Below are 27356 nucleotides of genomic sequence, written 5' to 3'. Positions count from 1 at the left end.
GTGCTGGCACAGGGTGCCCAGAGAAGCTGTGGCTGCCCCATCCCTGACAGTGTTCAAGGCCAGGTTGGACATAGGGGCTTGGAGCAACCTGCTCTAGTGGAAGGTGTCCCTGCCCGTGGCAGGGGGTTGGAATTGGATGAGCTTTAAGCTCCCTTCCAACCCAAACCACTCCATGATTCTATTTTATGATTCTATGTAAGTGTTGCTTTACTGGCAGCTCCAGTTTGAGTGAGGAAAGCTCCAATTCATGCAACACTGGCTCTGTGTGCTGTGGGTATTAAAGTGTGGTCCCATAAATCCCACGCTCTGCTATTGTGTGATGATTTTCAATCTACCTCCATGTTCTGCCCATTTCAGGCAGAGAACAGTGGCACTTTGAGGCTCCTGGCACCCTGTGCCTGCTGCGTGCAGCCCTGGCAGGGCAGGCTGAGCCTGCAGCATGGATGCTCGGGGTGGGAGCATGACTGGCAGGTTGTGTTGGCAGCTCTCAGCTCTGCATCCTGGCTCCAGCACCACGTCTGCATTGCCTCTACGTGTCTGCACACCCAGTGCTGCTCTGGGGTGTGCCAGCCCACTCCTACAGCTTGGGAGCTGGGTTTGCTCTCTGGGGCTGTTATTAAAGGCAGCAGATACAGCCTGCATCCATCAGTACCCTCTCAAGAGAACCAGCTTGCAGAGCTTTCCCTGAAATGCCTGTTAGGAAAAAGACACCAGGAATAAGCTTAAAAATCTGCATTTTTACTTATTCAGCCCCATTACAGCACTCCCCCTCTCACCACCTTACTTCAGCTTTATTTATCTCCTTTTTCACCATCACATGAGCTTTATGCAGAGAGATTCCTGCTCTCGAGACAGCCAAGCCTGCTGCGCAGTGCCGTGCCGAAGGGAAAGCAAACTCCAGTCATTCAGGAATGAAATGGCTGAATCACTGTGTTAAGATGGAGTCAACCAGGCAGATCGTTCCAGAAATAAGAGGGGGCAGGTTTTGCTGTCACTGGTGAAATTAAGAGGCTTCTTTCTATGCGTTATGTTGATATTGATGCCATCATTAATAGAATGTTTTAGATGAAATTCCATCTTCAATGCTTCTTTCCATCCGGCCGTAACACCAAGTGTTGCCCAGGTAGGAACTCACAGCAGGATCCTGGGGAAGAGAAAGGGATAAGTAAACCATAGGTCTAGTTTAACCTCTTGCTGGCTCCCCAGCACATGGGTTTTCATGGAGAGTATAATAACCAAAAAGCCAGCATAGCATAATCCTGAGGTTTTATTAAAGCCTCTTACTAGAGTATCATGCACTTGAAAACACTGCCATTAGGATATTCACATTGAGAAATGTACTGATCCAGAGGTTCTCTGGTTTTACTATTCCTGACAGAGATGCTTTGATTCCTGTTGACCTGATTTGAATATGGGCTTGACTGGTTTAATTGGAAATATTGACTGTGGTGCATTGGGTTGGTCATGGTTTTGCTTTATTCCCGCACCAGCTACCATCCTCCCTCAAACCTGTGAGTTCAGGAATCCCTTTGTGTGTGATGCCAGGAGAAAGAGAGCTTTGGGAGGAGGGATTTTGCCCACTGCAGGATCTTGGAGTGGTTTAGGTGATGTGCTGTAAATGAGAGGGGCTCTGGTTTGTTCAGGATTGCAGAGCATCGAGCATACTACACCTCACGTGAGTAATCATTGGCTGTGTTGCTACAACACCTTGTACTTCTGTGTTTGCTGCATGCAGACATTTAGTTGTGCTGGGGAAGGAGAGGGGCTTTGGACAAGGGCCTGTAGGGACAGGCCAAGGGGAATGGCTTTAACCTGCCAGAGGGGAGATTGAGATGAGCTCTGAGGCACAAGCTCTTCCCTGTGAGGGTGCCGAGGCGCTGGCACAGACTTTTCCCAGAGAAGCTGTGGCTGCCCCATCCCTGGCAGTGTTCAAGGCCAGGTTGGACACAGGGGCTTGGAGCAACCTGCTCTAGTGGAAGGTGTCCCTGCCCGTGGCAGGGGGTTGGAGCTGGAGGAGCTTTAAGGTCCCTTCCACCCCAAACTAGTCTGGGATTCTATGGAATTGCACTGCTTTTCAATATGATTTAAGGTTCCAAATAATAACAAAATGTCTAAAACTTTACACACACTACATTTTTCAAGCCAGCCGTGTGAAGGTCATTCTGTATTTGAGATTTTCTTTGGGAGCTGCAGGTACCCTCAGCATCTGGTGCCATGTCTGCCTGCATCTCTTATACCAGTTCCCATCCTTCTCACCACAAAGGATGCTGGACCGACCTGGTCTTTTCAGTTAAAACACTTGTGCTTTTATTTCTTCCTTTTTTTTTTTTTTCCTTCCTTCTCTGGACTCTTACATGGCAATGCTTTGAAAGCTTTAAGATTTATTTTTGCCTTGACAGTGAACCAATGCTCAGGATTTCCTTTGGGAAACAAAGCTTTTAGAGCCTGGAAAGATGATGGAGAGCGTTTTCCTCCTCCTCCAGAGGTTCTTCACCCAAGATGGCTGTTGAGAGCCATGTGTAGGAGAAAGCAGAAGCAAGAAGATCTGGAGAGCTGCCAGGCATTGAAAAGGCCTGTGTAGTAAACAGTCATTAGGTGGAAAAGGATCAGGATTAGCACTTTGTGAATTGCTTCAGGGCTTTTCTGTTTGTGTTCTCTTGCTGTAAATCTGCAGGTGTAAATCTCAAATCTGTGAGAATCTTATCTTCTAAATATAAAGGTTCTCCCACTTCCCTGCAGGCATTCCTTCATGACCCTGTCACCTTGTCATGCTTGAAATACATAGAGAAGAATGAAAACCCCTGCCAGTGTTAATCTAGAGCCTGGTTCTTCATTTTCTTCTTTCTTTAGTATTACATGAGAGGCAATACTGCTGTCTTACAGGATAATTCATAAAACTGCATTTGCAATGTCATATTCTATACTGGGATGCCTTGTGGGACAGAGTGGTCACTGCCTGGGTGATCTTGGGTAGTATATTTTATAACCATTTTAAATGGGGATGTGATGGCTCAGGTTGAACTGTACTCGCTGGACTTTCATTTCTGCTTTGTAACACACCACATTCTACACCTCCCTGCTGGGATCTTTGGGATATAACCCTCCTCAGGGTTAACATTTAGTATCTGTGTGGATATGTTTTCGTTTCTCACCATTAATTCAAGCAAATGGGTATGATAATTGTCTTGTTCTGGGTAATTACTGCCCTAAGGAGCAAGAAATAGTCGGGATTCTTTCTTTCTTCTTCAGGTGATCATGTCTATCTCGAGGCAGTCAAGGAACAGAAATGGGTTTATTGTGGCTGAGCACTCTGTCCAGCCCACAAACTGGCTGTACATTATTCTATAGTCTATAGAAGTTTGTAATAATACTTATTGCAGGTACATGAGATGAGATAACATTGACAAAAGGAGCAATCTGTTTGGTATCAATGGCAAGTGAAGGGTGTCTCTTTCAGTTTCCCTCTTTTATGGGAATTGCTTCATATATTCCCATAACCCAAGACAATTAAAGGAACTAAGGTCTTCTGAAATACAAGGAAAAGGTGGAGGTTTTCCATAGGAAGCCCCAAATGCAGGGAGTGTGAATTGGGAAACCAGAGCTTTAGTGAAGCTGAACACTACCAGCCCTAAAGACTGTGCTGCAACCCTTTTTTCCTTGGAGGCAGTTGATCAGATTCAAATCTGATGATAAAAGCAATCAAAAAATACACACACCCCCCCAATAAATTCAATGTATTTCTGCTTTCCTGCTTGGAAATTTGGAATTTAGAGCAGATTTGGGTGATCTGTGCACATTCTGAGGGCAACAGCATCATTCCTGCATGGATTTTGAGCCGCTTCTTACTTGAAAGAAACAAAAGCTGGCTGAGGATTTCAGGTGATCAGTCCATCTGTTGGAAACGGCAGAAGGCAGCTCCAGAACTGCCCAAGGAGTGGAATCAGTGTGTTGTGGAAGCTTTTCCTCACTTCCTAACATTGCTTTTTGCCATCTGCATTCCCTGGGCTGGAAGGAGAAGATAGACAGAGACCCCGCTAGCATCCTGTGCTGTCCCCTCTGTCTCTTTACCCAGGTTTAGTTTAGAGATGGGGTGGCTATAGGTGGCACCTTTCACACCTGCCAGTTGTGAAGCCTGTGATTATCTTGTCTGTGCTTGTGCAAATAGGGATTTCACAAATTATTCCAACTTTCTTTGAGCCAAAACTACAATTGTGGCTGATAAAGTCTGTTTCAGAGCTGTAGGAAAGACCTCATCTCCATAGATGTTTCTCCAACCCTCTGAATGCACCAGATCTACTCTTTTCAGATAGAAACTGATTGTCTAAATGTGTAACGAAGTCCTGACCTCCATACATACTGTGTAATCTGCATCCTTGGAAAGGGCGAAATCCTTGCTCAGGAGGAGTTTATCAGGAGCTGTGTCCAATGGGAAAGGTGAAGGGAACTGTTGGGGTATCCAACCAAGCCAAGGTGTGGGCACAGAGGGGAGGGAGCCTGCCTGGGACTTGCTTGCAGGTGCTGGAGCAGAAACATCAGTTGGTTTGCAGAGGCACAACCTTTTTGGGGTGATTTTTCCTCCTTTTTTGTGTTGGGATAACAACCAAGTGAGTGGATCTTGTTTTGCCATTTTATGCTGGTGGAAAGAAAACACTCATGATGTCATCTGAAATGGCAAAACCATGGCATGTCAGTTAGGAGAAATGCCACTGGTTTTATGTGATTTTCTTTCCATAGTATTTGCTGTTGGCTCCAGTACTTTGCACACATTTATTATTAATATTACATATTAATATTCCCAATTATTTTGTAGGCTAAATCTAATGAGCAAGACTCATAAATCTGCCTGGGACTGGGTTTCTTCTGTAGGCAGCTCAACCCAAGTATTGGCTTCAGGGAGATTTGGGCATCTGTATAACACTGAGGAAGCAATGGTCCCCAAAGACATTGAGCAGATGTTGTTTGCCAGTAAATAGAGGGGAAAAAGGAAGGTGAAAATGATGAGGTATTTAGAACAGCATCTTTGGGATGATGAGGTATTTTAGCCTGAATTCTAACTGCTGGGGACTTGGCACGATGTGTCAGGTTTAGTTGTTGGGAAGTGAAGTAAGGATGAAATGGGCTGATTGCATTTGAAAGTTGCCAGCTAATGAAAACAACAGCCAAGCTCTTATTTAAATATGAAATGAATATCAAGTGGCATTTATGGAACTCTGAAGAGAGATTGTTCCTGAGAGGAGGCAAGTGGAGATCAAAAGCTATTGCTTTGTGGAGGAGGAGTTCTAGAAGATTCCTCAGGGATAGCATGCATAGTTGTCTTATTAAAGCCTCAGAGAGCAAACAGGTGATAGGAACAAGATGTAAGATAGCAGTGGAGAGAGCTCTGCAACATCTGCACCCTGTTATTGAGCTGCTCTGGGTTTTCTTTTGTTCCTGTAGTGCACAGTTCTCACTATGAACTAATAGTACATAATAATAACACCTTGGGTGTTTGCCAGCCCAAACAGGGGTTTGGCTAACTTGGAGAGTGTTTGTGGAAGGAGAAAAGCAATGCAGCTGTTGGGCTGGGGACGTGCCAGCTGAGGAGCTATTTCCCAGACACAAAACTCACATCAGAATGAAATAATAACTCGAGATTTTTACATATCATTGCTTTGGGGGAGGGGGGGATTCTTCAGTGTGACTTCTGTGGGTCGGGATTTAACGGCAGGTTTTGGGCTTTGCACTTGGTACCCAGTTGAATCTGAGTGATCTTGGAAGAAATATGATGTAGTTGCTTGTGTTTATTCTTCAGGAGATGGGGTTTAGAGACCTTAGTGTGAAAAACCTTTGTACATAGAGCAACTACAGGCTAGGTGGAGAATGGATGGAGCAGCCCAAGGAGAAGGACTTGGGGTGTTGGGTGAGGAGCAGCTCCCCATGACCCAGCCTCAGTGCGCGCTTGAGCCCGGAACCCCGCAGTGTGGACGGTGTCCCTGCCCATGGTAGGGGGTTGGAACTGGGTGAGCTTTAAGGTCCCTTCAACACAAATTATTCTGTGATATGTAAAATGATAAATATCTCTATCATCTCGCATGGACCAGCATAGAAGGATGTGCATTAAAATGCCTACAGACACACACACGCAAAGATTTAACTGTAGTTCAAACGCCACAAAAACAAAGTAATGACCTAAGTTATTCAGGATGTAGCTTTTGTGGGCTTTAGCTCCAAATCTATCATTTAATTTCCGAGGGTTTTAAATTCCGGCCTGCTTTTTCCTCCCAGGATGTATCTCAAATCGTTTGGTTACAAATGCCCTGGATAACAAATTGACTTAATTTAGATGGCATTAAAGCTCTTTAACCCATTTCAAAGGGCAGGGATGCACTGAAGACCTAGAGGCATGCATTTAAATGAAGGCAATAATGATATATATTTCTTTTCCTTGCCTGACTATTTTATCTATGCATCAGATGAAAGTTTAAGGGGAAAGGTTTCTGTTAGTCTTGTTGGGAGTTGGCCAAAAAAATGTAAGGAATGTAGAAAGGAATTAGCAGCTGGTGTCCATTTAAAACTTGAGTCCAGGCAAATGCAGGCAGTACACTCAGTTTTACCTGTCTTCTTTCTCTGCTTAGTAGCCACTAACCTACTAACGGTTAGTTTAGAAGTGAGGAGACCAGTTGGGATGTGGTTCTCTTACTTCTTGTGCCAAGAGGCTAATGAGTGGATGATGTTTTGTTTCCTCTGGGGAGGATGAGGCATGTTTCCTCCTCTTTGGGAACTCAAGCTGTGTTTGGTTACTTGAACCAGAAATCCTGTTGGCCTGGTAGAACGTGCCACACACTGACTTGGTGCTTCAGTTGTGCCACTGCTGACATTGTCCTCTTTTACTGGGGAAGGATCATTTTAACAAATGGCTCTCAGCCCTGCTGCAGTTTGTGCTGGGCTGCAGGACAGTTTTTAACATGCGTGTTTTCAGTTGGGGTATTTAACATCACACAGCTCCGCTCCATTTCTCAGTTCACTTTCCAACCACTTCCCAACTCAAAGATATGCTGGTATTCCCTAACCTGTCTTCACCTAATCTCAACAAAGCAAAAGTCATCTCATTCTCTCTATTTCTGGCTTTATTTTCAGTACAGAAATAACAGCTAGAATCCCTATCGTACCTATAACATTCTCCAGTGCTTCATTAAGCTTGGCCATCGAAAGGCTGCATGATCTTGGCCATGACTTTGGGTTTCAACATCAGAAGGAAATGCTCATTCTGGAGCTGTCTTTGATGAGCCTCCTCTGGGACCACCACACTGTCCAAAGCTGAATTCTTCACTTGGCCAGTTCTTTTTCCGGAACTCATTGAGCTGATGAAGCATCTCTGGTTAAAGTAGCACCTCAGCTAGAGAGGCCTTGGGAATCTCTGGTACCTGGACCAAGCGCTGCTGTGAGAATAGATGAATGGGAAGGGATGGGATCCAGAGGGACCTGGGCAGGCTTGAGAGGTGGGAATGAGCAGTGCAGCCCCAGGCACAAACACAGGCCGGGGGAGACTGGATTGAGAGCAACCCTGAGGAGAGTGACTTGGGGGAATGGCTTTAACCTGCCAGAGGGGAGACTGAGATGAGCTCTGAGGCAGAAGCTCTTCCCTGTGAGGGTGCTGAGGCGCTGGCACAGACTTTTCCCAGAGAAGCTGTGGCTGCCCCATCCCTGGCAGTGTTCAAGGCCAGGTTGGACACAGGGGCTTGGAGCAACCTGCTCTAGTGGAAGGTGTCCCTGCCCGTGGCAGGGGTTGGAACTGGATGAGCTTTAAGCTCCCTTCCAACCCAAACCAGTCTGGGATTCTGGGATTCTGTGACCTTGGCATTGCCACAGAGGAATTGGTGCTGTTTTATGTCTCTTAATGAGCCTCTGAGCATTTGGACCTGGGTTTCTCCTCAGTGGGTTGGTGCTGGAGCTCAGTGTGCTGCTGAAACCAGCTGCTGCTTGGGCTCTGCTGCCTTTTGAAGTGCGTTAGCACTGCTTTCCCCATTCCCACCCCCGGAATCCGGGCTCTGCTGTTTGTTTGCGCATTCGAACCCTGCTGCCTGTGTAGCAGGTGATTTCTTCCAGGCTGCCCCTTTAAATCGCTCCATGCTCTGCCTGGCTGTGAACTATCCCCAATAAACAGAGCCTGGAACAAAAGCCTACACAACAAAACATCCTCCTCTCCCCAGGCGCTCCCTGGGTGCGGTTTCCCACCGCTGCTCTGTGCTTTGGAGGCAGAGCCAGAACAGCTCAGCCTCATTCTTCCTGCCCTGGAAGTTGTCAGCAGCAGCCCACCCTAGCAGCACCTCCAAGGAGGGAGGAGGTGGCCCATAGTCTGTGTTTGAGTATCTCCTTTTGGCTGAGAGTGGTGGAGCCTTTTCTGCCCTTAAAGAAAATCCTTCAACACAGAGGAAGTTTCTATAGGCGTGAAGTGGAATATCATGATGTTATTCCCTGGTTTTGTGTCCTCTCCCTCATCAACACATGGCCTCCCATGGCTGCACCTTGTTGTGCTGTGCCCCAGCTCAGCATTGCAGCGTGACCCAGGTGGGCATTGCATCTTCCTCCTTGTGGGAAAGAAACCGGGAGCTCATGGGGATCCAGGGAAGGGAAAATGGTGCGGAAGGCTCTGATTCACTCCTATTCATCTGCAGGTTGAATGGATGTTGATTGGGCTGGGACCTGTGTGTTGCCCTGTTTCTCCTTAGCATGTAAGTCTGATGTACATCTAAATCTCTTAGAGGATGGTAGCCAGGTTCTGTAGACTCATAGAATGGTTTGGGTTGGAAAGGACCAGACCATTAAGATCATCCAGTTCCAACCCTGCTTCTATGGGCAGGGACACCTCACACTAGACCACTATAGACTTCTCTCTTTCCCTAGCTTGAAGTAGCTGTTACATTATTTTATTCCAGTTCATCAAACATCTCAGTCCCTGAAGTGTTACTTTGGTGAAGAAATAATTCTTTGCTGCACCCCTTTTTTGTTCTGTCCCTTTTACCTTGATAGTGTTCCAGTGGCTGGGCAGCAGCACTGGAAAATCGTGCTGTGTATCCTCTGGACAGGCTGTATCCTGATCCATGCTCCTGACCTCCACTGGTTCCAGCCTCAGTGTTGACTGTGCACATTTATTAACTGCCCTAGAAGTTGGAAGATATTTAATAACAGGGCTTGGAATGGTGGGTGTGGAAGTGGAGAGGGAAAATAGAAGTGTGAGAGACAGCAGTTGGCTGGCTGAGTCCTCGGCCTGTGTCCTTGGCAGCCCTTCTTCTGTAAGGAGGTCAGAGCTGTCACATCCCGGCTTCCCAGAGGCAGACCACAGGAGGAGGCATGCGCTCACAGATGTAGGTGTCCAGCCACTGCCACCAGCGTTGAGTTAGCTTTTGCATTCATACACAGCAAAGGCAGGCTCCGTTGTTGTAGAATCAGAGCTGTCCTCTCATTGCAAATGTTTTCTCATTGTAACTGTAACTCGGGGACGTTTCTTCTGTGTAAGAACCTCTTGGTAGGAGTGAGAAGTGGGGCAGAAAGCTCTGGTTCTGGCATTATGATCGAAGAAGGCACATTGCACAGCATCTCTAGTACCTCCTGTCCCCAGAAATGAGCATCTCTGGTACCTCCTATCCCCAGAAATGAACATCTCTAGTACCTCTGTCCCCAGAAATGTGGCTGTAGCTCTCTTAATCCAAATTAATATGAGAGATATAAACTTAGCTCTATAAATTACCTGGTCACAACTAAGCAATCACAATATTTATTGAATGATCAAGTGACTCCTGAGGTTTAGGTTTTCCCTAAGGACTGATGCTCCCAGCGGCCTGTGATGGGCTGGATCCCACCTGGCACTGCCACTTTGCTGCAGCACTAGTTCTGGAGCACTGTCAAAATAAACTGGGATGTCACCGAGGGCATTCCTTGTCTGGGGCTTCCTGCCAAGCTGGGGTCATGACTAGGGGCAAGATGTTAAGGTCCTTCCGAGCACAGACAGTGATGACTTCATCTAAAGAACCAACTGTCTGAGAGGCTTCAGGCAGCAGGAGCGTCTCCGTTTTCAGCCCTGTACTGACACACAGCTGGTTCCCAAACTTTGGTGCTCTGCTTCTTATAAGCTGGGCCATGAGAGAGTAGAGACCAGAGAGTAGGAAACTCCTTTCCGGGGGTCACTGTTTTTTGTGGGATCTCTGCTCTGCAGGAACACTTGGAAAACACTAAAAAAAGGCCTTGTTTTGTTTCACTAAAGAAGGTAAATAGCACTGCAGACGATTGCTCTGTATTTTCACATTCTTTTAGTGAAGGTCAACCCACAGATAGCTTCTAGAACATGGTAATACTAAATATTGTCCTTTATATTCTCTGTGACTGAGAAAGGAATTTTTGGGTAGTTCCTTTGGAAGCCTGTTGATAACTGTTGAACTACGTCAGCTTTCCTTCCTGCCAGACTATGAGGCAAGATGTCCCAGCTGCCGCCACCAGCTTAAAGGCGTATTCACCCATGAGCACATCCAGCTGGACTCTTTAGAGGTGGCTGGAAGGTGGATCTGTGCCTTGTTGCATGGTCAGGATTGAGGCGGGTCAGATGCAGAGGCTTTTAACAACATTATAAGGTGGTTTGAAATCTGAATGCTCCTTTGAAACCATGTCTCATCTCCATGATGTGTCTCTAAAAATCCGCCAGGGAAGGTATCCATTCATAATTTTGGAGACAGATGTATTTTTACTTCTTTGTCTTTTCTGTTGTCATAGAACCCCAGACTGGTTTGGGTTGAAGGGACCTTAAAGCTCCTCCAGTTCCAACCCCCTGCCACGGGCAGGGACACCTTCCACTAGAGCAGGTTGCTCCAAGCCCCTGTGTCCAACCTGGCCTTGAACACTGCCAGGGATGGGGCAGCCACAGCTTCTCTGGGAAAAGTCTGTGCCAGCGCCTCAGCACCCTCACAGGGAAGAGCTTCTGCCTCAGAGCTCATCTCAATCTCCCCTCTGGCAGGTTAAAGCCATTCCCCTTGGCCTGTCCCTACAGGCCCTTGCCCAAAGCCCCTCTCCAGGTTTCCTGGAGCCCCTTTAGGCCCTGGAGCTGCTCTAAGGTCTCCCCTTCAGGAGCCTTCTCTTCTCCAGGCTGCCCCAGCCCAGCTCTCTCAGCCTGGCTCCAGAGCAGAGCTGCTCCAGCCCTCGCAGCAGCTCCGGGGCCTCCTCTCACTCACTCAACTGTGAAACATCTGGATTGTGCCAAAGCTAAAGTGTGTGTCAGGATAAATGCCATCTCAACAGTGAGCACCTCCATAAAAAAAGCCCTTTCTGTAATTCCAGAAGGGACTGAGCTGACCTGGCGCCTTTTGATTTCAACTCTAGTTGAATTCCTGTTGTTGATTTAATTCAGCTTACACCCATGGGCACCCTTTGTGGTATGTACAGCCAACATATTGTTAATCCACCCTGCTCATGTTTTTAATCACTTTATACTAACTTACCGCCGTCAGAAGCTTTTTGTTCTTATATTATTGTATTTATCAAAAATCGAGGCAATTCGATGGTGTTTATAGTGAACGTGTGTGTTGGCTCTGAAAGTTGAAGGGTTCTTTGCCTGCTGACAGTCATGTTCCTCAGAAGAAGAACTGGCACACCATCTCTTCATTGCAGATGACCCCACAGATCCATGTTCACCAGTGCACAAGCACATGCTGCTTGTTTTGTAATGCCCCAACAACGTTCAGGATGCAGTTTCAGTCACTGCCCAGAATATGACCCCTGATTTTCCTGCTTGTTTTTCACTTTCCAGTTTCAAAGGACCAGCAGCACTTGCTTTTGGGTGGCCAAGAACCAATCTGCAAGGTTTGAATGGCAGAATTCGCAGATTTACTTAAAATGTTTGAGCTGGCACCTGAATTTTGCTTCATGGGGATGTTCTCATTGGGCCCAGGCTTTGTGGAAGGTACCTTCTGGGTGGGTTACCCTGCACAGAGATACAGCTTTGCCTGAAAATAGGTGTGAGATGTATGAACTGGAATTTAGGTGTTAACAACTGGTAGATGCAGGGGTGGAGGTGGGAAGAGGACCTGTAGGCAGAGCTGATGGGCTGGTCCCCCAGGTTTTTTCCAGCTAAGCTGCTGGCATAGCAGGACACTCCCAGATATCCTAATAATTCCACAGGCTGCCTTTAGCTGACTTAGGGAAGAATCTATGAGGGTGATGAAAGTGGTTTTTAAAAGTAATTGCCTAAGAGCTGCACTAATTGGGATCTGTGGGAATTTCTTTATTGACTGATTAGAAGCAGAAATGGGGATGATGGGTTTTAGAAAATACCCAATTGAATAAACCACAAGAGGTTTTGGATGGTGAGTTACAACTTGTTTGGCCACATTGGCTATAAAGGTGGCTTGTGAGGTTGAGTGGAGCCGTATTTAATCCATGGATCTCACCTGAGCGTAGAATCCCAGACTGGTTTGGGTTGGAAGCTCCTCCAGTTCCAACCCCCTGCCATGGGCAGGGACACCTTCCACTAGAGCAGGTTGCTCCAAGCCCCTGTGTCCAACCTGGCCTTGAGCACTGCCAGGGATGGGGCATTTACCACTTGGGCAGCCCATTCCACGGCCTCATCACCCTCACAGTGACCATGGACAAGTTTGTGATGTACTTACTTAAGCTGTACCTTGCTCTTACAAAATGACAAAGTTGCCTTTAGCTCTGACTTGGCTTGTGTAAACCTCACCCAGCAGTGGTGGTTGAATGAAAACCAAAAATTCATGAGGAAAGAGGTTGAGTTCTCTGTGTTTTGCTTCAAAACTGAATAAGGAGGTTGTATTCTGGGACAGGCACTCACAGTATGTGGAGTTCACTAACGCAATCCTCGTGTGTTACATGCTTCTGTAACTCGGTGCAGACGGAGCCACCATCCACTCTCTGGATCCCTGCAGCCTTTCCCTTTCAGTAGAGATAGAAGAATATCCTTCCCTTAAAGTGTGCTGGTGGCCGATTCCCAAAGCCCTCCCACCTCCCTCCCCTCAGAGCTGACTAAATGTGTTCTGCGCTCTCCAAGTGATGAGGGGAAAGGAAGGGCAGTCCCAGGAGGGGTTTGGTGCTTACTCCACCCTTAAGTGTTATGTGTGGTAACAATCTGTTCTGCTCGAGTTTTGTTCTCCTCTTCATTAACTTCTTTCAAAAAGCTGCCACTTTCTACCTAAAATGTCTCAGGTTTTTTCTGGTTTAGTCTTTTCATGGGTTTATATACAGTTGGTGGAGATGGGCTTTTTAAGGGGACGCCTTAGAGCAGCTCCAGTGCCTAAAGGGGCTACAGGAAACCTGGAGAGGGGCTTTGGACAAGGACCTGTAGGGACAGGCCAAGGGGAATGGCTTTAACCTGCCAGAGGGAAGATTGAGATGAGGGTTTGGAGCTGGATGAGCTTTAAGGTCCCTTCCAGCCCAAACCAGTCTGGGATTCTGTGATCTAATCTAGGATGTCCCGTAGGGAAATGTAGGGACCTAGAGTCTCATCGCACAACTCCTATTATGTGCCTGATCTCACACAAAACCATCCTGGTTTTAGGAGGCTCTTCAAATAATGCTGGCACATTATGGGTTGCATCCTCAGCTGGGTGGAGCTACCTCAGGTTATGCAGGACAAATTTGGATCTTATATATCAACTAATTTATTGTAGACTCTTCGGGAAGAAATGCTGGAATCGAGATTTGCTGCGTAATGGATGGGAAACTGGGTGAAATTCATAGCTCTAAATGTGTAGAGAGTCAGACTAGAACATTGCAATGGTCCGTGCTGGAACTGAAAGGTTTGAAATGGAGATTTGGTTCAGGTGTCCTACATAACTTTGATTTTCAGTTGTTATTATCTCCTCTGTGCTCTTGGCTGGGACGCTGGTGCTCGGTTGTGAGCCCTGCACATGCTGAACGCGTTTGAATCCTCCTCCTGTGCATTGCTCATGCTGGCTGTGGGTGTGCAGCAGTCACCCCTGCTGACCACACTTGGGTTTCCAGCACGGCGAGCTGCCTTCTTGTTTACAGTGAAGAGCACAAATCCCTTTGAAGTCATTTTAATGCTGGTGTAATATGTACTCATGTCCCAGCTAGAGCGTGATATCCTGGGGACCCCAGAACGAAAACAGGAGGCTGGAAACCCTCTTGACTCCCTGTTGCTGGCATTCCAATGGTGAGTTATCTGAGATGTGGGAAGCAGACGTCGCTCATGAAGGACGGGCTGATTTTCATGGCCTTTGCACACTTTTCCAGCCTATACTGTGAATAGAGAGGCTTCAGTCTTGCTTTGTTTGTGCATTCCTCAAGTGTCTGTGCCCTACATGCCGACCCTGGCATTTGACTCCCCGGTAGTACAGCATGTCCCCCCCTTTCCTATGACCTTTGTGGGTGCTTTCAGCCCTCAGCTCCCACAGCCCAGAGCGTGGACAGCCAGAGGAGTCAGCACCACAACGTGGGTTGAGTCAGGAAGCAGAGAGGGAAGCGGAGACGGAATGCATGGAGCGCTCTTGGGTTGGGAAATGCAGGAATGGTGCAGTTCTGTACTTCAGGCTTTCAGTTCAGGTCTTCTGCAGAGCTCTGAGTTCCTAACTGGAGCAGAATTTGGCTTGTGGAGTGTTTGACTGTGTGTGTCCCTTTGCCATATAGTGTGTATGTCACTCCCCATTGACCTGTGATGGGGCCAGTTTCCCTCTGTGGAAGCCAAAAAGGGAGACTCTCACCCTGATGGGGAGGTGCGATGTGGCTGAGTGGTGGGAGCTCAGAACGATTCCCATTCTCCAGCTTAAATCCAGGTTTAAATGCCATTTAAAAAAATATTAAGTGCTGGATATTGCTCAGAATAAGCATTTATCTGAACTGTCAGACAAGCTGCAAGAGGTTGAGCTGTGCATTAGCCAGGGAATAATCCATTTCCATAAGTAATGGGACCAGTTGGGCTTTGCTGCTCAGAATCTATTTTCTTCAATCATAACACCATTAAAACCTCTTGACAGCCCATAGATAGTAAGAGTAACACGAACCTAACTGCAGCTTAGAATGGGTCATGGAGAAATAGTAACTCTCAAACTAATGTTTACTTTAATGATAAATGTAACTATGAGGAAGTGGTTCCAGATGTGTGGTGGTGGCAGAGCTTTAGCGATTCCAGCCTCAGTGAATTCCATTATCGCATGTAAAAGTAGGCAGTGGATGTTTTGGAAATGAATTCATTCTTCAGATGGCCTGAATAAAACTTGTTTATTTTTGATTATCTGATAAACAAACAGCAGAATGGGGTTTATTTATAAAAGTAAATACAAAAGGTCTGACCCCTGGATGCTGCCTTTGAAAACTGTCTGAGAAAGTGCTCTTCCTGGTAGCTGCTGCTTTCTTGAAACCATTTCTCCTTTTTGAAGACAATGCCAACCCCCTCCCACCCTCAAATTATGCAATAGATTTTCAAGAATGCTTTGAAATGAAGTGGTTTGATCCCTTCAGCCTCATGAGGACTTCTAGTATTGGATCGGCTCCAGAAGGCAATAACAGAGGGTTCTACTTTATCAATGAAGATGGGTTTTCAAGTTCCCAGATCCTTCCTTTGCCCAGTGTTGCGGGGTTTGTGCTGTGTATTTTAGGGACTGGAGCTTTTAACTAGTTCAAAATTGGAGGTTTTAACTAGTATTTTTAAAATACTAGTTAATAATTATTAGTTCACCCTTGTAATTCCCTGCTAATATCTCCAAAGCTCAGCTGCACACAGTGCTGGTGTGTAAGTTCAGGAGGATGTGGACTAGCTGAGAAACCCCAATGCTGGTTTTAAGCTCTTTATAAAGACAGAGCTTTAGTCTGTGTCTAAATTGTGGATGGTAATGAAGTTGGTTCCTGCCATTTGTACAATGTCCTGTATCCGTGTGCTTGGGTTTATCCCATTCTGAGAGTGGGTCTGCTTGGGGTGCTCTGTGTTAACACTGCTCAGGACATTGGTGTCTGAAGTTCATGTTGTGTTTGGCTCCCCACAGAAATCACTGTTTGGTATTTCAGCTTAAAGCCAGGATGTTTAAATGACAAAGGTTGTTCCTGCTCACACAGAGGCTTGCTTCTGTCCCTTTCTGCTTGTGCTACATGTTCTATAGTGCTTCCCTGCAAGGGTGTCAGTGGGCGCAGGGCATGAGTGGGGATTGTTGCAGTAAGGGAATGGTGCATGGTACAACTGCCTCCTACTACGTGCTGACTGCAGAGTCAGACAGAGCTGTCCTCACCCAGTGCTGGTTGGAATCATCCAGCAGTGGGTCTGACCAAGTGAAATCATGCTATTGAGCAGCAGTGAGTGCAAGGAACACTTGCACTTAGTAAGTCAGGCTTAAAGTAAATAGATAGGTGCTGGGCTGCACCCCCAGAGCGTGAGCAGCAGGTCAGGGAGGGGATCCTGCCCCTCTGCTGCGCTCTGGGGAGACCCCCCCCTGCAGTCCTGATCCAGCTCTGGGGCAACAGCACAAGAGGGACGTGGAGCTGCTGGAGTGAGGCCAGAGGAGGCCCCGGAGCTGGATGAGCTTTAAGGTCCCTTCTAACCCAAACCAGTCTGGGATTCTATCATCTTCCCTCCCTGTTCCTGGAGGCACCAGGGGCTGTGCTGGCTCAGAGCTCCAGCAGGACCCAGGCGAGGCTTGCACATTACATAGCTGAGTCTTTCTTTGAAAGAAAGCAGGGCAGCATATTCCACTGGGATTCGATGGTGTTATCCTCACCTCACCACCAAGTGCTGTGCTGCAAGGGTCTTATTTTTATCCCTGCAGCATGTGTCTGCTGTCCCGGTGTCGCTGAGCCGCAGCCCAGCACAGGGAGCTCGATGCCAGCGGAGGAGGAGGCACCGCTTTTATTTTGGGCATCTCTGCAGAACCAGAACGAGGAGGCAAGGTTTCCAGCCCGATAGGTGGGGGATAACAGGCCCATTTCATGCTCAATTTAGCTTTATCTGGGATAGATTTTGCTTGTGCGATGTTCGGGAAGGGTAAGAGAAGTGCTAAAGCACAAGTTATAGATGAATATATTCTCTATCTGGTTATATGTACATCTAATCACAAGTGACACAGAAATAAATCTGATAGTTTATAGCATGTATACTACATGAGCATGTCACAGCATCCATGGTTTAGGGTCACGGTGTTTATTCTTATAGTTTGAGCTGCTGCTTTTCTAGTGGCATGTTTTCTCTTCATTGGGCGCTATAGAGAGCTGAAAAGATTGAAGCTGATGCTGTAGAACAGTCTGATTCTGTGGATTTAACTGGAATTAACCCTAATTTCTGCCTGCGTACAGGAATCAGTGGGAGGTTTTTGTTTAGGCTTGATGCTAGATGAGGATCAGCTGGTGAATGCTGTGCAGAAATGGTTCGAGTGGGATTTAATCCTTTCCCCATCTATGCTTCATCCTTTTGTTTGTTCATAGTGGCAAAATCCACCCGTCCATCCCCAGCGATCCCTGCTGGGAAATGACAGCCTGGGCCTGTGCAGTGCAGGAGCATCATGTTAAAGACCTTTCTCAGAGCAAGTGTTCTCTGTGTTCTTTCAGCCATAACTGGAGCAGTTCCTTCCCACCTTTGGAGAAGGCTGGATCACTCGCAGACAGGCTTTGCTAACAGCTCCTTATGTAAGAGCCTCCAGTGCGGCTCATTTCCCATCCCTGCAAAAGGAACGGATTCATTTGCAAGAAATAGATGAGAAACCTCCTCATCTGTGGTGGGGAACAAGAGAAATTCAACCCGGCCCTTTTATCCTCGGGCTGTCTGGAAAATTAATGTGAACAGTGGAAATATGTTCACAGAATCCCAGACGGGTTTGGGTTGCAGGGAGCTTAAAGCTCATCCAGTCCCAACCCCTGCCATGGGCAGGGTCACCTTCCACTAGAGCAGGTTGCTCCAAGCCCCTGTGTCCAACCTGGCCTTGAACACTGCCAGGGATGGGGCAGCCACAGCTTCTCTGGGAAAAGTCTGTGCCAGCACCTCAGCACCCTCACAGGGAAGAGCTTCTGCCTCAGAGCTCATCTCAATCTCCCCTCTGGCAGGTTAAAGCCATTCCCCTTGGCCTGTCCCTCCAGGCCCTTGTCCAAAGCCCCTCTCCAGGTTTCCTGGAGCCCCTTTAGGCGCTGGAGCTGCTCTAAGGTCTCCCCTTCAGGAGCCTTCTCTTCTCCAGGCTGCCCCAGCCCAGCTCTCTCAGCCTGGCTCCAGAGCAGAGCTGCTCCAGCCCTCGCAGCAGCTCCGGGGCCTCCTCTGGACTCCTCCAGGATCTCCACAACAAATGCGTTGTTTTTCCCTCGTGAGCTGGCTTTGTGTCAGCTGCAGGAAATCCACATTTCGAGGAGGGGGATGACAGTGGACCTGTTAAATCCATCCATCCATTCGCAGGGATGTCCCTGTTGGGGCAGGGATGATGCTGGGAGATGCTGCACCGTGCCCTGCTCCCTTCCGTCAGCAGGTGGCACCCGATGGCCGGGCTTGTCCCCTCTCAGGTGCATGACAGGTACCGCAGGACCTCGGTGTTAGGAGGAGGAAACATCCCTTCATATGCTGGAAACCCCTGAGTGGGGTCTCAGTCAGGCTGGAGCCACCGTGGCCTCCGGGATGCGAGGACCTGGTGCCACAGCTAGTTCCTAGCTGTGGGAATCAGAGAAAACTGGGGCTGAACAGGAGTTGTTGTATTAAGGGAGCTTTTTTATGGTGAAATAGTTGCTACTTCCAGGAGGGTTGGCGTGCAGAGATTCTGTTCCACCACTGTTCCATAGGCTGAGAGCACCCAGAAGTGAGAGCAGAAGGAAGGAAGCAGATGGATGCATAAAAATAGGGATTTTTCTCAGATGTTTTCCTAAGTCTTCCTGTAACATGACTGAATCCATTAAACCCTATCTCCCTTTCCCAAATATTCACTGCAGTTTCTAATAACTACTATATTTTTATGAAGGCCAACTGTCAATTTGCTCTTTTGGGTCAGCCCTTGGGTCTCTCCAGCTCTGATTTTGTTGGGTCAAGGAGTGATGGGGGAACTTTGGATCCCCACTCTCAAATCATTACTATTCCTGCCTCTCCTTTAGCAGCTGTTTATAACCTCCCTCCTCTCCGCTTAGAGGAGGTGCTGGGCTCTTTTATATTTAGTCCTGATAAGTACATGCAAATTCCGATTGGAAACCGGGACGAATATGCTAACAGCATCCGACTGCTGTAAGAGGAGAACCTCGGGTAAGGTTGCGTTGGTGGGCTACCAGTTTGTTGCTAGGGAGAGTTCAAAGCAAGGCATCAGTGAGTTGTTTTTAGCTGGATTGGTTCATAAATAAATGCCCAAGACTGGTCACAAGGTCAGCATTTGCATATGAAGGAAGGTGTTTCTTCAGATCTCCATTAAAAGGCTTCTGCTTGTCAACGCTTATGTGGCTTTCTAAGCATTTGCATGGTTTTCATCAGAACTGGCACCATTTTGTGAAGGTGTTGAGGTTGGTTTTGCACTCCAGGTTTTTCTTAGCTGAGGTATCCACAGCTCTATGTGCTTTAGCCAACATTCACAGGTTTATAAAGCCCACAGGCTGCTTTTAAAGATAACAGTTCTGAAAGTATCTGGTGCACCGTTTCTGAAGGGGGCCTACAACGATGCCGGAGCGGGACTTGTCATCAGGGACTGTAGTGACAGGCCAAGGGGAATGGGTTTAAACTTAAACAGAGGAGATTTAGGTTGGATATAAGGCAGAAGCTCTTCCCTGTAAGGGTGCTGAGGCGCTGGCACAGACTTTTCCCAGAGAAGCTGTGGCTGCCCCATCCCTGGCAGTGTTCAAGGCCAGGTTGGACACAGGGGCTTGGAGCAACCTGCTCTAGTGGAAGGTGTCCCTGCCCATGGCAGGGAGTTGGAACTGGATGAGCTTTAAGGTCCTTTCCAACCCAAACCATTCTATGATTCAATGATATATGTTGTCTAAATTATTCTTCTATATTTTTGTTTTGCAGAGGTGTTTAAGAAGACTCTGATGGTGAGAACAGGTTAAGGAGACTCAGGATGACGACAACAGTAGCGACAGATTACGACAACATTGAAATCCAACAGCAGTACAGTGATGTCAACAACCGCTGGGACGTCGACGACTGGGACAATGAGAATAGTTCAGCTCGGCTGTTTGAACGGTCCCGCATCAAGGCCCTAGCTGGTAAGCACTGCTCACACGAGATTCTGATGCTGTGTGTATGGGACAGTATGGGATACTGTCCATCTGCACCTTGTTGGTAAAGTAGGGATGGAGTTTTCCTGAGGTCATGTGTGGTTTGCCTGAATTGTTGATGTTTTTCAACCATTGACATCAGTGGGACACGATGGTCTCATGGTGCTTTGCAGGACATGCTCAGATCTGATGTATTGCAAACCCTCAAATTTGCTGTGAAACTTGGCTTTAAGCACAGGAGAGCAGAGATTTCATCCACATATTGTCTTTTTACTTGGAAGGTTGCACTGACTGTTTCTCACCCCATCACTCTTGCCACTTACTAACCATTTTGGCTGTGTACTCAGATTGTTTCAATTGAGGTTCTGTGATGATTGGCAATGAGGTTGGTTTCCAGATTTATCAAAAACCAGAAGGACAGCAAAACTCTGCTTCAAGATACCTTTGTTTGGAGGTGTTCAAAACATCTCACTTGTCCTGAAATGGAGGAATGTGGTAGGTGGGAGTAGCTGTCACTTAGTGCTGAAACCACAAATATTTCTCAAGTAGAGCTTCTGAAGTACATGCTCTCTGCTGAATTACACTCATCAGCAGAGAAATAGAATTTGATTGGGTCCTTTTCTGTTTAAACCATTTGATTATTGTGTATTAAAGGCTGTACATTAACCAAATGTGTTTATGCAGCACAGGGATTATGTCATGGCCTCTCAGCTCGGAGGCATTGCCCTGCAAAGCAGTTTTTATGTGTCCCGTCAATGATTTCCTGGCTCCTGTGGTAGCATGCCTACATTCCTGACCTCTGACCAAAATACCTCAGCAGCATGGAAAACAGGGCAAAATATGACCCATTTCTGTTAGTGAAATTTGAGGTGCAAGGGTGGTTTTAAACCCAACCCTTTGCAAGGTGTTGAAGCAGGTTTGCGCTGAGGCAAAGGTATCATCTGTTTCATTTGTGATTCGATGAGACTGGCCCCGCAGAACCTCGTGCCCTTTCCCCTCGGCGTGCTGGACATGGGAGTACATTAGATGCAGAGCACCTTTAACTGTCGGGCTCAGGACAGGATCAGGTTTGGAGCTGAGCAACAGGGAAATAAAGTAGTTCATGCAGGTGGGCACACAGCAGATCATGTAACTGTTGCTGAGGCTGGTATCGACTTCATGGAACCGCTCGCAGGAGGAATGTGTGTCCAGTTAAAGACTTCATTGCCGCAGTTCTCATCACAGTGTGCATTCAAAAGCTACAGGTAAAATGCCTGATCAGGAGCAGCGCTGTGCTCAGTGGGGTTGGAAGCAGCCTGAGTGATACCTGTACTGGTAGACTGGTGGTACATGAGAAGAATCCTGGCTTGGGGTTCTTTATAGTTTGATTTGTTTGAGGAAGGAACTGTATTTGACTCCTGTCACATTAGAGAGTGTAGGTTATATTCTATTCCTTGGGTGGGAAGTGCTTTTATACAAAGCTCATTAACTACATTTGGGTGGCAGATCCAGAGCCTTTAGTGCTGTTGTTTTTTCCACTTACTTTTATGGCAAGCAGAGCTCCCCACCCGAGTAATGAATAATAAACATGAAACTCTTACTTCAGGGAGAAGTAATGTAAGGAAAGTACTTGAATTATTTAGCTAGCCTAAAACAAATACCAATGTCAAAGCAAATAATTTTGCTGAAGACTCAATTCAGAGGCACATGCAAACGTTTTCCCAGAGTCTAGTGTATTTATTTTTCTTCTTAATAAGCATTACTCATAGTTATTTTAATTTAATACATTTCATACCTGTAATTCTCTGCTGTGAGTGCTGAGAATGCTGCCAAAGCTTGGCTTAGCACACTGCAGCACTGCTTGAGAGCCTAACAGTGATGCAGGAGAGAGGAATGACAAGAGGTTTAGATTGCAAATCAATAGTTATAGTTAAAGATAGGCTGTCTGGTGGGTAATCTTCTCTTGCATCTCCCCAGAAAGGCACTTGCAGGCTTTCAGCAGCTGCAGCCTGGAGCTGGGACAGCAGTGATCTCTGTCATTGGACTCTGCACATCGAGACAGGCTCTTTCTGGAAAGGTGCGCTCTAATTCAGCTGCTTGTCACAGGATCAGACACAGTAATCCCTGTGTGAAAGCCTGCAGCTGGTAGTGCACACAAAGCCACACTGGGTGATACCAGGAGGCTCTTCTGGGCTCTAAACCCCATGAGTTTGCACCATCACTCTTTCTGGGTGAATATCACTGTGCTCTGAAGCAGTAGTTGTGCACTGCCTGCAGGGCCCAGGTTTACTGAATAACATCTAAGTCATACTCCAGTCTGACATCTCCAGATGTGCCCATCTAAGAGACGTGAGCATCTTCCCCCATCTCCAAGTGTAGCCATTCTCTGACAACAGCAGTTTCCTTTCCAGAGGTCCGAGAGTAGATTCATCTAAAGACTGCCTGTGGATGTCCAGCTCTCTCAGTATGTCTGCCTTTCGTTGATGTGATAAGATAAATCAAAAGACTATCAGCATCTTGGATACACATGCATCATTATCTCCTTGTCCTAGTATGAAAGGTTACAAAAAGAACAGAGCAGGCAATGGCTCTTTATCCCCCATCTATAAGATGCAGGCTGTTGGGTTCAAAAGCAGAACAGCCACAGGCACCTTGTGCTGCCTGACTGATGTCTATGTACTCACTGTGAATCTTTCTGTAGGAGCAGGCATCTTCTGTCCACGTTCTCCAACCAGTTGTGAAGTGCCTCTTCCACGAAGCTTTCACCTTGTTTGGATTCTAGTTTACTTAATCTAAATGAAGCTTACTTCCTTTAAGATAAAGAAAGGTAGAGGGTGAGTAGGTGAGAAGTGAGTCTGATACTCTGTTCTAGAAAGAGTCGTAATGGCCCCGTATTCCATCCGGATAGTGAGATATTTAACCAGTAAAGCAGGAGGCGGTGGTCAGAATGATCTGTGATCAGAACAGTGTATTGGAGGAAAGCTCAGTTAAAGCCCGCATGATATAATAGCAGAAAACCGCTGTCAGCGCAGCAGCTGATAACTGGTGTTATTGAAGTGGTCTGTATACCATGAAAACCGGAGTGTGAAGGATTGTTTCAGTTTAAACCAAATAAATCATCTGGGATTTCAATCAGAATCCAGATTTGAAGGGATATGCAATCAGATTGGATACCATTCATGTTGAACTTACTCTGCAACTGATATGAGAAGAAGGTAACTGATCCCTGCTTGGTAAAGTAAGCTATCCCACTGTAGGAAATCATCTTTCACCTGTCCTTGTTCTCTGTGGTTCTTTGGAAGGTCTTGCTGGAGGACCAGGTAATTCTATCTGTGCTGTGGCAGCCAAAAAGATCTCGTGTTTGTGCAAAATTCTTCATTCACAAATCCTCAAGTGTTGGATTTCGTCTCCCAAGGTCCATTAGCTAACAAGATCTGTGGGCAGCGCCTTGGTGCATCGAGCTCCTACCAGAGCCTTAAGAAACAGTTGAGTTTCACATGCGGTCTGGGGCTGTGACACTCAGATGCTGTTTTCAGGTAGTAGTAGATCTGTCACCTCCAAAACTTTCCATTTCTGCACTTGGCTAATTCAATATTAAAAAATGCCTGGCTAAAGTTACTCGCCTTTCTGCTCATTTGTATTTTGCCCTTTTGTCCCCTGGGCTCACCCCAGTGACCAGAAGGTACCTCAGCTCTCTGGCCTATGAATTAAAGATAGTTTCAAGGTTTATGAAATAACAGAGGCTTATCTTCTCAGGGTAGATGAAGCTGTGCATTCCTTTTCCAGCTCCACCTAAGTGACTGTGCATAGGTCAGGACACTCTCTACTGTGGCACGTCACAGTTTAGATGAACCTTGCAGGGGATACAGGTAAGGAGGCAGCAGAACAACACCCTAGAAAGGCAAAAAGAAAGATCCTGCTTGTAGTACTTACTCTTCAGGTATCATTCACCTGCCTGTCCCTGCTGCCAGTGTATCTCTCGTAGCAGTTTTACTGCTTCACTCTGGGTATATGCTAAAGATAGAAAAAATCTGCAGGGTCAGAATGAAGTTTCAGGTCTCAAGACAATAAAAAAGGACAAAACAGGGATGTGGAGCTGTTGGAGCAAGGCCAGAGGAAGCTACGGAGCTGCTGCGAGGGCTGGAGCAGCTCTGCTCTGGAGCCAGGCTGAGAGAGCTGGGCTGGGGCAGCCTGGAGAAGAGAAGGCTCCTGAAGGGGAGACCTTAGAGCAGCTCCAGTGCCTAAAGGGGCTCCAGGAAACCTGGAGAGGGGCTTTGCACAAGGGCCTGTAGGGACAGGCCAAGGGGAATGGCTTTAACCTGCCAGAGGGGAGATTGAGATGAGCTCTGAGGCAGAAGCTCTTCCCTGTGAGGGTGCTGAGGCGCTGGCACAGACTTTTCCCAGAGAAGCTGTGGCTGCCCCATCCCTGGCAGTGTTCAAGGCCAGGTTGGACACAGGGGCTTGGAGCAACCTGCTCTAGTGGAAGGTGTCCCTGCCCGTGGCAGGGGCTTGGAGCTGGATGAGCTTTAGTGTCCCTTCCAACACAAACCAGTCTGGGATTCTATGATTTAGAGGGTGAGAGAGTAAACCTTTGTCTCTGAAGGAGCATAGTGGGAATAATCTCTTGCAGTACATCTCATGGCTGTCCTGTATCTGAGCTATCTGGGACTTTACAACCAGTGCACTGGTTTGAATTGCAGCAAGTGGTTAAGGAAAGATAACTGAGCAGCAGTTTGATGGTTGTAAATCCCATTTGAACGGCACGTGAAGGATTCACTTGACAGTAAACAGACATACAAACCTTAGAGCAGTGGAACTGCGGATGCCTCATCCCAGCTCTGGTGTGGCCGTGTGGATTGTGGGCCCTGGGTTTGTTCAGCAGGCAGAGGCCTGGCGCAGACTTCTGCAGGTGGTGTGAAAGGGCTTGGTTTGGACAATCTTACTTTGCTCAGATAAAAGCTGATGGATTTATTTTAACAACAGCTTTTCCAAGTGTCGACCTCACCCAGTGCTTCCCTGCTGGATCTTACTTCTGGAACAGTTTCTCAACTGTACCTTACCAGGATCTGTAGGAGGCTTGTGTCAAAACCAGGAGTATTGTACGTGTTCTGTGTCATGCAGGCAATGAGGGAGGGAGCATCTCTGTACCCACACGTCACCTGCAGTGCTGGCCAGGACCGCTGATGGACACCATGAAAACAAGTAAAACCTTATCCCATCTGTCACTGCTGTTTAATGCCCTGGCTTTTAAAGCTGCTGGTGGAGAACTGTTCCTAAAGCAAACAGCAAAAACCAGACAATAAATAGTATTCTGTTCTTTGTGTTTTCAATTTCAAAGATCATCAGTAGACTGAGCCCCAAAGAAACGTACCACAGACATAAAGTGACACAAAACAACTCTCAAGTAAATGTGAACAACTTGTTTTCAGTGGTGTCCCATCAAAAACGTAGTCTGCTACAGAGGTCCTTTGTAACTTATTGCTATAATAACATCATTTTTTGTATCAGTTATCCATAGCTTGGGGGTTTGCTCTCTCTCTTTAGAATCAAACAAGTAGTGTGTAAACTACGTGAAGGTGTAAGTGAGAGTCTTTGTAGCCTGGTTAGACACCAGATCCATGGTCCAGTGGAGCTTCCCCAGTTCAGAGCCAAGCTGCTGAATAAAGTTACTGCTGAAAACTTGGGTGTTTTGTGAAATCACATGTGTTTGACTGCTTCATGGGTAGTATTTATGATTACTTAGTAAGTGATGCATGAAAGTGATTGTGTCCTGGTGAATAACTGTGATCTGGCAGGACAAGAGGAGCTGGAAAATAGGCATTTTGGTTCTTTGGGAAGGGAGCAGGACAGGAGCAGTTGCTGGCAGCTCTGCTCTGGAACGTCTGATAGCTGCAGTCATTTTATATCTGTGATTAAAATCTTTCAAGACCAAGCAATATTGAGCTGGACATGAACACAGGAAGGCCCAGCAGAGGAGCCTGTATTGACTGACCTCTAGATCTTTGAATTCGTGTGCATTAAGCTCCTCCACTGGGACACAGGAACCATATCTGCTCATGGTTTCTTGCCAGACATAGACCAGTGCTTATGCACAAAGGGCTGGCTCTGTGCTGGGGCAGCAATCCAGTGACTGAGCAAAATAAGGTGCAAGAGAATTGTGTACTGGGGTTAAGAAGTGATAAAATCTAAAAAGCCATCTGTACCTAGAGGAAGAAAATGGAAAGTAATGTCTGTGTGCTGACTGTGTGCGTGTGCATATGTGTCTGCTTTTAGGATGTTACCAATGAAATATGAATGAGGATACTCCTGGAAGCAGGTAAATCTGCCTTATCAGGCAGAGAAGACTCTCAGGAGACCTTAGAGCAGCTCCAGTGCCTAAAGGGGCTCCAGGAAACCTGGAGAGGGGCTTTGGACGAGGGCCTGTAGGGACAGGCCAAGGGGAATGGCTTTAACCTGCCAGAGGGGAGATTGAGATGAGCTCTGAGGCAGAAGCTCTTCCCTGTGAGGGTGCTGAGGCGCTGGCACAGACTTTTCCCAGAGAAGCTGTGGCTGCCCCATCCCTGGCAGTGTTCAAGGCCAGGTTGGACACAGGGGCTTGGAGCAACCTGCTCTAGTGGAAGGTGTCCCTGCCCGTGGCAGGGGGTTGGAACTGGAGGAGCTTTAAGGTCTCTCCCAACCCAAACCAGTCTGTAAGTCTATGATTTAGGAGACCTACCAGCCAGGTTGTCCGTGGTATAAGCTGGCGTCCTCCCTTGGCTTCTATGAGACCGTAGTGACTTACACCAGCTGGGAATCTCACCCATCATGGGGAACATGAAGACTGAAAAGACTAGAGTGTTCTTTGAATCAATGTTTTGGGGATCTTTAGTACAGAGAAACCATGGAACCCTTCATTGTAACAGTGCAGTGGGGTTTCAGATACTTTGCTGAGTCATCTTGATGGAAAGGATTTCTTGCTTATAGAAACTACATACCAATAATGGCATTTTTACATTGTTTTAATTGTGACTTTTATCAGGGATGAGGTTGGCTGTGGATGCATTTCAAAACTGGAGCCTGTCATTTAAAAGAAGTCCTTCCCCAAGAACTGCGTATGCAGAAGAGAATGTTCTCGTCTCCTGTCTTCAGCATCTCACTAGCCATGTTTCTGTGTTTATATTGTTTATTCAGCCAAATCTGCAGTGTGCCTTGCATTTTTCCTCCTATTTGTTGCTTGGATACTG

At 47.0% G+C, this 27356-nt stretch overlaps 1 protein-coding gene across 2 annotated transcripts in view; it reads left to right on the top strand.

Moving 5' to 3' along the window:
• SPTBN1 (spectrin beta, non-erythrocytic 1) overlaps positions 1-27356 on the top strand; it is a 135829-nt gene that overhangs the window by 22211 nt on the left and 86262 nt on the right. For both annotated transcript variants that reach the window (XM_030489245.1, XM_030489244.1), the window contains exon 2: positions 19946-20142. In XM_030489245.1, the coding sequence (XP_030345105.1) occupies positions 19995-20142 (148 nt within the window). In that variant the 5' untranslated portion in view covers positions 19946-19994. The remainder of the gene's footprint in view (positions 1-19945; positions 20143-27356) is intronic.

The sequence above is a fragment of the Strigops habroptila genome, chromosome 6, assembly GCF_004027225.2.
Source record: "Strigops habroptila isolate Jane chromosome 6, bStrHab1.2.pri, whole genome shotgun sequence".
NCBI classification, from domain to species: domain Eukaryota; kingdom Metazoa; phylum Chordata; class Aves; order Psittaciformes; family Psittacidae; genus Strigops; species Strigops habroptila.
This window is presented reverse-complemented; position numbering and strand designations above follow the sequence as displayed.